Source organism: Panthera uncia (genome assembly GCF_023721935.1).
Source record: "Panthera uncia isolate 11264 chromosome B2 unlocalized genomic scaffold, Puncia_PCG_1.0 HiC_scaffold_24, whole genome shotgun sequence".
In the NCBI taxonomy this organism is placed as follows: domain Eukaryota; kingdom Metazoa; phylum Chordata; class Mammalia; order Carnivora; family Felidae; genus Panthera; species Panthera uncia.
Window position 1 is genome coordinate 28,873,407 of NW_026057580.1, and position 15,179 is coordinate 28,888,585.

At 32.7% G+C, this 15,179-nt stretch overlaps 1 protein-coding gene across 1 annotated transcript in view; it reads right to left on the bottom strand.

The window, feature by feature from the left end:
* The window catches only part of EYS (eyes shut homolog), a 1,624,793-nt gene that overhangs the window by 1,228,439 nt on the left and 381,175 nt on the right, over positions 1–15,179 (bottom strand). Inside the window, 1 exon segment of the mRNA XM_049653864.1 lies at positions 9,393–9,499. Coding sequence (XP_049509821.1) covers positions 9,393–9,499 — 107 coding nt within the window.

The window sequence follows — 15,179 nt, forward strand, 5'->3', positions numbered from 1 at the left end:
TTTTATTTTATTTTATTTTATTTTATTTTATTTTATTTTATTTTATTTTATTTTAAATTTATTCCTGGAATATTCATAGTACTTAGCTATCACAGTAGTTTAGAAATTAGCAACATGTAGTTCTTTCAACTTGAAGGAAAAAGTCCATTCTCCACATGCTGGGAAAGAGGTCATTGAAACATGTGGATAGATTTGATCAACCTAAAAGCATTTGAAAAGTGAAAAGGTAAAAGGTAAAGGAGTTGAGTACAACATGCTGGATAATACCAGAAATTAAAGGTGAGTCATACCCTAGGAAACAAGGAAGTTAAGAATTAAAAAAAAATACTGGTGTCATCATTTTCCAATTTTACAGAGTTGCTCCTCTGAAAATTTCAACTTAATTATAATTTTCCCTAATTGTTAGATTGTCAAGGGTACATTATTTCCCTTTGGTAATGTAAATCAAAACTGATTGGTATAAAATGTATGTTATAGCTAAGCATTTCTCTGACTCTGCCAGACCTGTCATTCTATCATTGCACATACTGGGTTACCCAGATGGGTTTGGAGTATGGGAGTATCTCTACAACATCTTGTTGATTAAACTCCATAGCATGTTCCATATAATATGCTCATTCTTACAGTCAGTGACAGCAGTTTTTTCACTTGATATGTTATTTTTATAGAAATATCATCAAATATAATTATCCATACAAATGTAGTCTACAGGTTATAAAGAAATAAGGTAGGGGATGTCAAACTGATAAATAAGAAATATAATTAATTAGAAATTAATAGGAAATACAATTGAAATCATACAATTAAATAAATATGTGACCAAGATATTAAATACTGATGAATTCTAAAAATAGAGAAAGAAATTAATGTACAAATAGTACAAAGAAATATAATTATCCTCTACTCAGGTTCCCTATATTCTTGCTGTCTAAATGACCTCAGCATCTAATTATTTCTATCAGACTAAAGGTAATGATATAATCACCAAGAAGTTGAACATGATACTTGTTTTCAAACCAACGTGTACTCTGTTTTAAATTGCTATGAGAACAAATAGGAGACTAAATCATCAACATCAACTATTAAATGAATATTTTTTATTGTATTCTTATTATGAACTCAGTACCTTACAATTTGTCTGATTTGACCTCTGCAAAATAATTCCCATATTACTTTCATTAAAAGACTTAAATCAAGTTAACTTTTTGTTAATATACTCAACCAATCTGTAGTTGAGTTGAAGACATTTTTCGGCCAAAATATTCTGGTCTCCAAGAATGTTTAGTATAGCCGTGGACTGACTAGACTGGAGCATTTAATTACAGCATCTGTAGCTCCCCATTGTAGTTTCAACCAAGAATGACTGAGATATGGCCTGTGAAGGCTGAAAAACTTATTGCTCCATTATCTGTACTCTGGTCTTTTTCACTTCACAAGCACTTAAAAATATGTACTTAAATCTGCTTTCTAATTACAAGTTCCCATAACGGAGTGTCCTATCCGGAAAACAACATTATTATTCTAGCTTTCAACACACTTAGGCATTTTTATTTTGCTGAGTTTTCTTTCTTCTTTGTTTACTTTCTTTTGCAAACATGTTTAATGGCTAATTACCATTTCTGCTCTTTTATCTTAATTGCTACACATTTAGGGACATGTGTCATTAAAGCTTCAGCAGATAAGACATTTGCTCAAACAATATTTCTATTCTACTTGTACATACGCAGCCTTATTAAAATGACATTCTTATTAGTTTAAGCACTTATTTTCTTGAGAACCAAACAGTAATTTACATCAAAGCCCTGTCCTCTTTGTATTAGATATTGGAAACTTTTATATTTTAGAAGTAAAGGCTAACAACTTAATTTTTGCCACCAAAACATGACAAAAATACAGACTATTGCTTTAACAATGATATATGCAACATTATTTTCTCCCAGGATTCCTTCATTTAATGAAATTCAATATGCAAATGGTTCATTTTATGAATTATACAATCAACAGTTTTGTTAGTTGCAAGTATATATACACCTAACATTTTGGATTTATCAATCATACTTTTCTTTTTTATTAAAAAATTTTTTAATGTTTTATTTTTGAGACACACAGAGCGTGAGTGGGGAAGGGGCAGAGAGAGAGGGAGACACAGAATTCGAAGCAGGCTCCAGGCGCTGAGTTGTCAGCACAGGCACAGAGCCCAATGTGGGCTCGAACCCAGGATTGGTGAGATGGCCTGAGCTGAAGTCTGACGCTTAACTGACTGAGCCACCCAGGCACCCCATCAATCATACTTTCCTATAGAGAATTACATTAACTTAATACAGCTCTAAGTATCATTAATGTGTAATAGGTAATTTGAGAGTTGTGGTCTTTGTCAGCTACTTAGAAAACACTCCCAATTCTGAGATGGACTGCCTGTTTAAGTGCTTTATTGGTAAGAAGTGCACTGGCTGAGTCTGTCAGCAGCAATTTTCATTATAGTTAGCCAGCTTCAGCTTTTCTTTACTTGAATTATATTTCGAGGATATAACTTCTAGAATTTAGAATTGTTGATTGGGTAAGGGCTACATTATTAGTTTGCACTGATTATATTTTTTAAACAAAGAGTAATAACTAGAATTTATAAAACATGACTTCATACACAATTGCAATTAATTCTGGAGGAAAGACAAGTAAGTATACATACACAGAGCAAAAGATAACACTTTGAGGAATTATTTATTCCTAGTTATTCCATACACGGAAACATAAAAACCAATACTTAGTACATTTTTCACAACAAGATAAATTATTATTACTGATTTCTTTTTGGCAGTGTTGGGCATAGAGGGTTTTAGTAGAGGGTGTGCCAGTAAGCAATGATAGGCTGTGACAACAGACTAGTTAATGAAGAGTGCTCATTGTGAATGACTGACTTGTATCTTCTTGCTTTAATTAAAATATAAAACTGTGGTATCCAAACATGTAGAATATGTATATAGTCCATATCTTGTTTTCTTATATGAAAATACCAGGTTTTCTTTAAACTTTTTAAATGTTTATTCATTTTTGAGAGAGAGAAAGGGAGAGAAAGCATGAGCAGGGGAGGGACAGAGAGAGAGGGAGACAGAATCTGAAGCAGGCTCCAGGCTCTGAGCTGTCAGCACAGAGCCCCATGTGGAGTTCAAACCCATGAACTGAGAGATCATGATGTGACTTGAAGTTGGCCGCTTAACCAACTGAGCCACCCAGGATCTCTAAGCATTAAGTTCCCTTGATGGAAATCATAATTACCTCTATTAGAGAAGGTGAAAACCCATTTGCATTTATTAAAATACTCTGTTCATTGCTGAAGAAAATTTTGGTTCACTGTAAACAGAAAACAAAATAATAATGCCCTTTATGTCTGAAGGAAATCCATTTTTGATGTTTACTTGCTAAGTTAACTTCCTAAGACTAGAACTTGGAAGGGAGCCTAGATTAAATAAAAACTAACCACCAGCTAACTCTAGTGGATGAACACCTCATGAAAAAAGAATTGTTGTATTAATGACTTTATTATCCATCTTTATGTTTTCTTTAAAAAAAGAGAGAGGATTGTATAGATTTCAAAATTGATACATAGCATTAATAATATGTGTGAAACTTGCACTCTTTAAGGAACATCTGTAATTATAATGCTAGAAAATAACATGAATAAAAACACTGTATTGTTCAGCTTTCCAGAAGTAATTATACAAAGATTTTTTCTAATTATATCTATTGTCCCCATAAATAGACTATATAATCACAATCTACTTTTTGGATAAATTCCTTTCTTTGCTATATGTTTTAATAAGTTATAACTAGGAATGAAATATAACTTCTGCAAATGGCAAAATGTTTGAACCAGGGTATATTCTTAAACACTCAAAGGACATCGATCTTACAAATCCACATATTTGGTTAATAGAAACTGTACATATTTTTTAAATTTAAAAAAAAGGTCTTATAATTTATAAATTCTTAATATGTATATTATTTTTCTGGCATCAATTTTTACGAAAATAAAAAATCATATTAATCTGAGATAGTAGAACAGAATTATATCCTTCCTATAAAAGACAACATTTTGTACATTACTTTAACAAAATATATATTAGTACAAAAAAAGAACCAATAAATAACACTTGGGAGTATACCAACAGAAAGCTACAACACATAGTTTATAAAATAGCTTATTGTTTGAGCATTTTCTACAGCAAAGGTGAGTAAATGTTTTCTGAAGTGGTCAAACAATAAATAATTTAGGCGTGATAGGCAAAGAGTGCATACACTCTTGAAGTTACGGCTGAAGCCATCAACAGTAAAATGAATGAGTGTGAGATTTACAAAATAGGGAGGGGACTGGACTTTTCCCACCTGGGGGCATAGTTTCTTAAACCATCTACTCAATACAAGTAACCTCACTGACTTGATGAATCAACTAAATATTTTTTTCCAACTAAATCTTATAATTTCAATGCATTTTGCTAAAGTTTCATTATTTCTTAATAATATTTTATTTCTTTTTGAAACAGGTTGCAAAATTGCTAACAAACTTAATCAGAGAATAAATAATTACAAATTTAAAAAGAAGAAATTTTAGGGGCTCCTGGATGGCTCAGTCTAAGTGCCTGACTTCGGCTCAGGTCATTATCTCAAAGCTTGTGAGTTAGGGCCACATGTGGGGCTCTGTGCTAACAGCTCAAAGCCTGGAGCCTGCTTCAGATTGTCTCCCTCTCTCTCTGCCCCTCCCCGACTTGCGCGCGCTCTCTCTCTCTCTCTCTCTCTCTCTCTCTCTCTCTCTCCCTCTCTCTCAAAAATAAATGAACATTAAAATTTTTTTAAAGAAAAAAAGAAAAAACTATATGTATATTTCCTATAGAAATTATTCATAACTGTATTACACAGACATGTTTTTCAAAAAATATATTCGTTCATGGGATTTAAAAATTCCAGTGAAATTTTGAAGGAAGTGTTTATGAGGATGAAAGCACTAATTTTTAGTATAAATAATGCTAGTTGCTGAAACACACACACACACACAGACTATTGATCTTAATGGCTTACCACAATAAAAATTTTTATGCTTTCTGTGCACTCAGTATAAGGGGGATATTTCTGACCCATGGACATCTTTCTACAGGGGATTTAGGGACCTATGCTTTTCTATCTTCTGATCCTTCTTTCTTCCAATTTTTTAGACATCTCACTTCCAACAAGAATGGAGAAGAATAAAGGGAACAAAAGACTTTTAGGACATTTTTATGGACCAGAGTACAAGATTAAAACTTCCATCCATTTTCTATTGGTTCTGACCATTCACACGGTCCCAAATATGTGAAAGATAATTAAGCTTATGCCAAAAGCAAAGGAAAAAGTGGGACAAGAAGCTAGGTTTTGTAAAACAAGGCAAACTTTCTAGCAGACGGATGTATACTAATATAAAGTGAAATAAAAATTGTGAAAAATGTATTTTTGACAGTATAGTATATTTGTACTATTATAAATTATATTACATGTCATTATTATGAGAAAAATTATTATATTCATTATTGGGAACATTCATTTTATAATAGTTTAACTTCATTTTTGCTTAAGTTTTATTTATGCCTTTGTGTTAAAATCCCTTGAACATTTTAATATGTTTTACAAATTTAAGGCACTGCTATTAACTGAAGAATTCTTTCCTTCATTATTTTTAGTGAATTACAATACATGACAAGGTGAAATCATATATGATTAACTAAAATGACTATTTGTTTTAAATATTTTCTGTTTTCTTTATAAATTATTTGAATCAGAAATTATTTATTTGCAGTCACTTATTTTGTGACTTTTTAAATGTTTAGCATAGTTTTAAATTTACTGAACAGTCACAAAGATAGTTCAGAGGGTATTGTACACTCTGCAACCAGTTTCTACTATTATTAATAACTGACCTTAGTATGGTACATTTGTCACATTAGCCAACATGGTACATCATTATTAACCAAAGTCCAAATTTTATTTGGATTTCTTAAACTAATGTCTTTTTCTTTTCCAGAATCCAATCCACAATACCACATTTAGTACTCATGCTTCTTTAGGCTCCTTTGACTTTGAAAATTTTTCAGACTTTCCTTTTTTTTTTTTAATAGAAGTATAGTTGACATATGATATTATATTAGTTTCAGGTATGCAACATAGTGATTCAACATTTGTATACACTATGAAATGTTCACCTCCATAAGTGTAGTGACCATCTGTCACCCTATAGTTACTGTAATATTATATACCCTATGCTGTATACCACTTTTTAAAAATTTTTTTGAATGTTTCTTTATTTTTGATAGAGAGAGAGAGAGAGAGAGAGAGACAGAGCATGAGTGGGGGAGGGGCAGAGAGAGAGGGAGACACAGAATCCGAAGCAGGCTCCAGGCTCCGAGCTGACAACACAGAGCCCTACGCGGGGCTTGAACTCACAGACCGCGAGATCATGACCTGAGCCCAAGACGGACGCTCAACTTACTGAGCCACCCACCCACCCCTGTATACCACTTCTTTATCCATTTATTTAGGAAGGAGACTTCCTATGTTTCCATATCTTAGTTAATTTAAATAATGTTTCAATGAACACAGGAGTGTGTATATCTCTGCATTAGTGTTTTCATTTTCTTTGGATAAATACCCAGAAGTAGAATTGATGGACTGTATGGTAGTTTTATTTTTAACTTTTTGTGGAATTTCCATATTGTTTTCCAGAGAGGCTGCACCAATTTATAATCCCACCAACAGTGCACGAGGGCTCACTTTTCTCCATATCCTTGCTGACTCCTGTTATTTCTTCTCTTCTTGACATGAGGCAATCTAACAGATGTGAGTGATACCTCATTGTGGTTTTGATTTGCATTTCCCTGATGATTAGTGATACTATCTTTTCATGTGTCTGTATGTCTTCTTTGGAAAAGTGTCTTTTCAGGTCTCCTGCCCCTTTTTTAACTGCACTTTTTGATTTTTTGGTGTTGATCTGTATGAGTTCTTTATATATTTTGGCTATTAACTGCTTGTCAGATATATCATTTGCAAATACATTCTCCCATTCAGTAGGCTGCCTTTTCATTTGATGAGTTCCTTAAGGAAAACTGACAAGTTACCTGCAAACAACTGGACTACTTTCTTACATGGTATACAAAAGTAAATGCAAAATCAATTCAAGACTTAAACATAAGACCTGAAACCATACAATTCCTAAAAGAAAAACAGGCAAACCCATAGAAATCAGTAATAGGTATAAGTTTTTTGTATCTGTGTCCTCTGGCAAGGTCAGCAATAGCAAAAATAAATAATTGTGACTATACCAAACTAAAAATCTTTTGCACAGACTTTCCTTGTTTTTGATGACCTTGACAGTTTAAAGAGTACTGTCAGGGGTTTTGTAGAACTGAAACTTGTCTGATGATTTTATCATGATTAAACTGGGGTAAAGTGTTTTTAAAACGAAAATAACGAAGATAAAGTGTCATTCTCATTACTTCATATCAAATGTTTATGTTATTAACATGACTTAGCACTGTTGATGTTAACTTTGATCACTTGGCTGAGGTAGTGTTTATCAGATTTCTCCACTGTAAAGTAACTCTTCCCAACCCCCACTTCCTTGCTCTATATAGTTTGAAAGGTGGTCATTACCTGCAGCCCAAACTTAAGAGGTAGGAAGTTATGTTCTATCTCCTTGAGTGCAAAGTATCTACATAAATTATTTGGAATTATTCTGTATAGAAGATGTGTCTATTATTCCCATTCATTTATTCATCAATCATTTATTTTTTTTCTCAGTAGGGACTCATGGATATTTATTCTATATTTTGGGTAATAACTCATTATTCCTTTATTTTCTTGCTCAAATTATTCTAGTTTTGGTCATCAGGAGTCCCTTGGGTTGGCTCATATGGCCCTTTGACACACTCTCATACTTTTGTTTTTTAAGTACTTCATTGCTTTTCGGCATTACAAGATTCTCCACACTCATTTGTACTTTCTGTGTTTATGCCTAGAATCACCTAGATCTCTAAAGAGATACAGATCCTTTTATTGGAAAATGGTTTGAGAAAGTAAGATCTAGGTACTGGTCAAACTTTTTACTTTTAAAATGAAATCTATAACTTAGTTTATACAGATACAAAATATTTGAAATTTGTCAGCAGGCATATTTGTTCATTAATAATTATAGGAAGAACTAAGAAAATTAGGTACAATATTTAAAAATATTTAAACCAATTGTATTTAGTTGAACAGTGTGATAGCTATTTTTGTGTGTCAATTTGACTAGACCACAGGTTGCCCAGATTAAACATTCTTTCCAGTGTATCTGTGATGGTGCTTCCTGGTGATATCAGCATTTGAATCAGTAGACTCACTAAAGCAGATTACCCTTCCCAAACTGGCTAGGCAGCATCCAATCTGTTGAGGGCCTGAGTAGCACAAAAACCAAACAAAGGGAGGACTTGCTCCTTTTCTGCCTACCAGCTGAACTGGTGCATTGGTTTCTTCTGTCCTTGGACTGGAATTTATACCATCTGTTTTCCTAGTTCTCATGCCTTTTAATTCAAAACTATAACTTTTAATTCAAGACTATAACCAATGGCTCTCCTAGGTCTCTGGCTTGCAGACAACGGATCATGAAACTTTTCATCCTCCCTAATTTTATAAGCCAATTCCTCATAATGAATTGCTGTAATGCATACATATAGATAGATAAATAGATAGATAGATAGGTAGGTAGGTAGATAGCTCTCCCATTGGTTCTGTTTCTCTAAAGAACACTGGCTAATTTAGTTTTCAAATTCCGTATCTTACAAAAAGATACTGAAGTCCAAGGAAGTATCCAGTGATTTACTTTCTATATACTAGTTTCCTTTCTATATACAATAATTTACAAAATTTATAATTTATAATTTATAAGGCAAAGCATAAATTTATTTAGTTTTTGAAAATAATTATAACTCCATTACTAAAGCTAAAGAAATATTGTGAAAGTTTAAACCAAATAAAAAGTATCTATTAATGGATTACTAACCTTGACAATTTCATGAGAAATTGACTTAATAGGAAAAAATTCTTAAAACATGATAGACTGGTACTACAGTCGTTACTTTTCACTTTATCATTTGGTTGTATCGGTGGCCTTTCCAATAGAGAAATAAGAAACTCGGCTGTTTTAGTGGATGTAAACAAAGCTCATTTCACTCCAGTTTCTGCCTAAGGGATAATTGGTTGGTCACTTTAGAAGCTGACTTTAAAAAAAAGAAGGACTAATAATGTCGGAAGACTGAAATGAGTTCAAATAAGAGACAGAAATGCTTTTTAAAGTTAATTATGTTTGCTTTTCCTTTTCCCTTGGTGTTCATTACCTTTAAATGGAGCCACACACTGGCCAAAGTAATTACCAGGTTGGTCAATGCAGGTGATTCCCTTCTTGCACAGATATGAAGCACTCATATCTGCATCTATTTCACATCTTAAATCTTTGAAAAAAATAATTAAAAGATTTTAAGTTTTAATAAGGCAAGCAGGTGCCAGGTTATAATTCTTAAAATTGCCCAAATCTTTTAATCCATTGGGGGTGATAATCTGAAACTAAAATTGTCAGATAAGAATGCCACATATATTAGTGTCAGAATCCATTCATTTCACCTTACAAACCTTGTTACAAACTGCAACAACTTCTCTTGGAATTACTAAATGCAGACTAATCTCCTCTGAATTGGTAGGTATTCAAAGTCTCTTTAGATATGAAAAATTTATCTTCTGCTTTGGAGTCTAGAGGTGGAATAGATATTTCAAGTTATTGGGATGCAAATCAAATGTTAGTCTAAGGGCAATAAAAAAAGAAACAAAAAAAAATACTAGCGAATCAATACCATCCTTATGTATGTCCCCTAGGGTTAAATGTTCTCTACAAGGCACAGTTGTCAAATGTTACTAACCAATAAAGCCAGAGGGACACAAGGATTTGAATTTATCCATGAACTTTGTAGATGTAATGTTATGGAGGCAGAGTGATGAATCACATTGCTTTTGATTAATTTCACATAGCAGGTCTATATGGAAGGAAAACAAATCAGAAGTATTCATTAACTGTATATCTAACCTTAACATTATTATTTCTTTTTTAAAGCAATCTCTACACCCAGTGCAGGGCTCAAACTCACAACCCTGAGATCAACAGTCACATGTTCCACCGACTGAGCCAGCCAGGTACCCCTTCACCTTTCCTTTTAACTAGCTCTATAGTGCAGATTTTCCCTTAATGTTTCACTTAGAATTTGTGTTGCTAAAACTGACCTTTCATATTATGTCCTTGGATTGTTTGTTGATTTGCAATGTGTTGAAAGCATAGCCTAAACTGACACTGAATTGATTCTTAAGACTTTTTTGTTTTTTTAATTTTTTTTAAATCTTTATTTATTTTTGAGAGAGAGAGAGAGCACATGGGCTCCTGGGGGATGGGCAGAGAGAGAGAGAGAACAGAGGATCCAAAGTGGGCTCTGTGCTGACAGCAGAGAGCCCGACCAGGGCTTGAACTCATGAACCATGAGATCATGACCTGAGCCAAAACCGAAGTTGCACACTGGATGGACTGAGCCACCCAGGCACCCTGATTCTTAAGACTTTTGATAGCTATTTTTTTTTTCCTATTTTGAACAAGATTAGAAAAATTGGCATTGACACATAACACATGGTGTTCACAAATTAGATGAATGGAAGTCTTTCTAATATTCTTAAATGTTTTTCTCTAAAATAGTGAAATAAATCTGGGCTGGAGAAAAATTAATGGAATAGATATTTAAATAGGAAATAGCATACCTAACTAAATAGAAAAGCTATTTATATTATTATTATCACTGACAAAATATTAAGTGAAAATAGGACATTAGAACATCAAGGTTAAACTGAGGAAAAAGTGAAAATTAAAAATAATAGTATGAGTAAATAAATACTTTGTTTAAATCTTAAAATATTTATTTGGTAATTCTCCTTATGAATCAACAGAAAAACAGCACTTTTTAAAACCTTGTGAGAGAAAAACAGCACATTTAAAAACCTTGGTTTGTTCCTTGTAGTTGGGAATATGCCAAAATTTACCTCTCCAAAAGACTTTCTTTTTGCTCTGTCTCATACAATTTTAAAAAATTATCTTGAGTTTTTGTTGATGATAAATAGTACGTTAAGTTTTTAATAAGTGGCCACACTATCTGGATATGGTCATTCTTAAAGTCAACCACATAAAACCAGTTTCTCAAATTCAATAGAATAAATAGCTGTTTCATTCACGATTTTCAAAACAAATTTGACTTTCTCATTGCTTAAAGATTGTGCAGTGTTTTTACTTTTAAATCAGTCACATAAGAATAGAATTAGGAAGAGGTTTGGAGAGCTAGATTTTGAACAACATTTTGGCTTGCAATCATGCTTGTTTGACAGTATTTGCTTGCATATAAAATATTGAGAGTCTTACTACTTCTTCTAATATTGAAAAACAAAGGTCTATTATTAGAGTTTCCCCTAAGGTAAATAAAAAGAACATAAATATTTAAAAACTTAAACAGCTCTTATCAAAATAAGTGATAAATATTGACAAAGGTCCCTGTAAGAGTTACCCCAGTAACAGAATGGAATGTGGTATGCAAGGAAATGTTACAAGTTTTAAATAAGTGTAATGGACTTAGCGTTGATAAATCTCAAAAAAACACTGGTTGACTTACAAAGACAAAAAAATATTCACTCAACACTGCACATACCTGTTTCTGTGATTATGTGAAGATGCAGTAAAATAATCCAAGTAGATATTATATATTCAAATATTCTCATGGAAAAAGAAACTAATATGCATGTCTATTAGATGAATTGTATCTTCTAAAAATAAGGACTTATTTCCACCTCAAATTAACCTTCAGTTATCCCAGTTTTGCTTAGCATGTGTGCCTACCTTGAAATCCATTCGGACACAGGCAGCTGAAGGTGCTGTAAAGATCAACACATTTGCACAGGCCTCACTTAGGCACTGATCTACCTCAATCTCACAGTTATTATTTAGAAACAAGCCAAGGATCACTTCATTATAAATGTGTCACTGATGCAACTTGCAGCTAAATCTAAGACTAAGTTCAGAAATATGAGACTCCCAACTTGTCTGCAAAAAATTTGCATTGCTTAATGCTATCAACTAGATATTTACTCTTTCTTTTTTTGTTTTGTTGTGACTGAAAAGCTGTGGCTTTACTTTCATTTCAATGAATCCAAGAGAATTCAAAATGTACATTATTTCCTTAAATTAAACACATACATGACTGTGTTTGATATGACTGTATAATGTTAACCAAACTGACTTTCCTTCAAACCAGGCCATTATACACATTTGAGTCCTGCATGCAATTCTTTAAAAACAAAACAAAAACAAAAATTATGACCATCTCAGCTTCTTGTTTCATTAAGTTACTGCTGGTCTGCAAACTGGCCCCCATATATGGATGGCAAAAAGAGACCGAAGAAAAGAAGTAGACCACTTCAGATGGGTAGGTGGTAAGTTTATTAATAAAAGGAACTTACATACAAGGCCTGTCTTGGGCTGCCGCAAGACCAATAGATTTCTGCATCCACCCACCAGAATCTCAAGTTTATTTATAGTCTATAACTTGGGTCAGTCATTTATTCAGTACAGATAATCTCAATAGTACCTTCCTCCTTCAAGGTTATGTCCTTAACACAGCTCCCAGTGTGAGAATAGTGGGTGGCATGTATATTCTAAGGACAGAGGAGGGTGTAAGAAGCCTCCAAATGTCCAGTTAACACACGAGGGTCAACAGACAGTCACATCCTCTCAGTGATATCCTTCAACAATTACTGTAAACTAAATTAATTTTCATAGTCACAAATTACTTTCGACAGTTTCTAAGTAAAAAGGTATGTTTTTTTTTCAAAATCATTTAAGGAAAGATGTAGTGGAATGTGTCTATCATTTATTTGCACTATTCATCCTCTGAACTTCCTTTTGCATCTGGATAATTAACTACTTAATGATTCTTTAATAAAAGTTAGAGACCACTTCTCATAATAGAAGGTGAAAATGCAAGATATATCTTTCCCAGTCTCAGTTATCCCAAAATGTGGGTATGCAACCCAAAGTGGGCTAATATATCCAGGACCCACCATGGAATTTGAATGTAAGCTGGTGACAAAAATAAACAGGAATGGAGAACTCATTTGTTTTGCAGGTGGCAAAATTAGGACAACCATACCAATTTTCAAGGACTACTGACAACACTGCTTCAGTGTTATCTAGTGTCAATGCCCATCCCTACTGACATTGTGTTCATATATGATGTTGCCTTATCTGCTGTCTAGACTCCCTCATTTGTGCCTATTTTCCAGATCTGATTCTAAATGCTCCTATAGGTCCTACATGTAATGTTCTTTGAATAATCTCTAACTTAAATCATTTTCGTGTTAAACCACCCTGAGTATATTTCTAATACCCACAATGAATAACTCCATTAGTGGTATGTATAACAATTTGTTTTTGCCATTATTATTACTTATATTTCAATTTTATAGATAAAGCAACTAGGGGAAAACCTAAAAAGAATTAATGAGAAGATTCACCTTTCACAGTGGAGAACCAATAACTAGTATCTCTAATTCACAAAACTCAAAAGAGCAAAGACATTTTTTTCAATGAGCAAATAAGGCATAATAGAATAAAATAAGGAACTATTTAAAAATGTTTGTCTCTAGCAGACTTGAAGGTAGAGAATCTGTTGTTTTTTACTGAAAGTCGTTTTGATTTTATTTAGCATGTTCAATGCTCAATTTGTTTTTTTGTTTGTTTTTAAATATTGTAACAATTTATTTTTTAATTAAAATTTTTTTTAATGTTTATGTATTTTTGTGAGAGAGACAGAGAGAGAGACAATGGGAGAGAGATGGAGCATGAGTGGGAGAGGGTCAGAGAGGGAGACACAGAATCTGAAGCAGGCTCCAGGCTCTGGGCTGTCAGCACAGAGGCAGACATGGGGCTCAAACTCATGAGCCATGAGATCATGACAGAAGCTAAAGCTTGACACTTTAACTGACTGAGCTACCCAAATGCCCCAATATTGTAACAATTTCAATAACCTTTTAAGAAAATATCCTATCTGTCATGAAATACCTGAATTTAAATGGATGAGTATATATAAGGTTAGTGTGAAGTTCATAAAAATACCTAGCTCTGTGACTATCATTAGGTAAGCTAGGATATATGGTTCTTAATTTTATAATCAAAACAACAAAAAAGTGAAATCTCAATTTTCTATTGTGCTATATATAAAGTTTTCAGTGTTATATGCAGCCACGATTCAGATTCTGTGAATCATTCAATTATGCAAAAGAGATTTTGTAGTTAATTCTAAAAAACCCACTTTCCATATTTTGAAGCTAATTTATAATCAGTACCTCTACCTTAATAAGATATTTGAATAAGAGAATAGTATTTTTCTACAAAAATAATCATATAGCACCAGAAATATGGATTTAAGAAGAGAAAAATAAATGCAAAGAAAAATACATTTCATTAGGAAAAGTTAAAAGCTAATGAATTGTGATATATCCTTATCAATCTCTTATAAATTTGAAAAAATATATATATCAGTTTGTTTATAAATAAACTGAGAGCTTGAAGGTGGCATTTCTATTCAACTCAGCTATAGATACACTAGCTAATATGCCAAAGAGAGCATGATTTCCATTTCACAAAGAGAAGAAAAGATTGCTTCCTTTAACTGTGAAAAAATGTTTTATTGAGTTTCTGTGCATCTCTTTCCTGCTATTATTTTAGAAACAAGGGATTTTCAGAGAAAAGCTGGAAGTGATGTTCTCTAAAATTACCTATTTTTGTGAATGGTTTATGTATCTACAGATCAAACCAGCTGGGTCACAATTACACAGTGCTTACATCTACTCACTTCTGTAATCCCTATAGCAACATGAGGCAGGCACTGTTCTTTTTTTCTTTTTTTTTTCTTTACTAATATAAGCATTTTATTTTATTTTATTTTATTTTATTTTATTTTATTTTATTTTATTTTTTTATTTTTTTTCCAATATATGAAGTTTATTGTCAAATTGGTTTCCATACAACACCCAGTGCTCATCCAAAA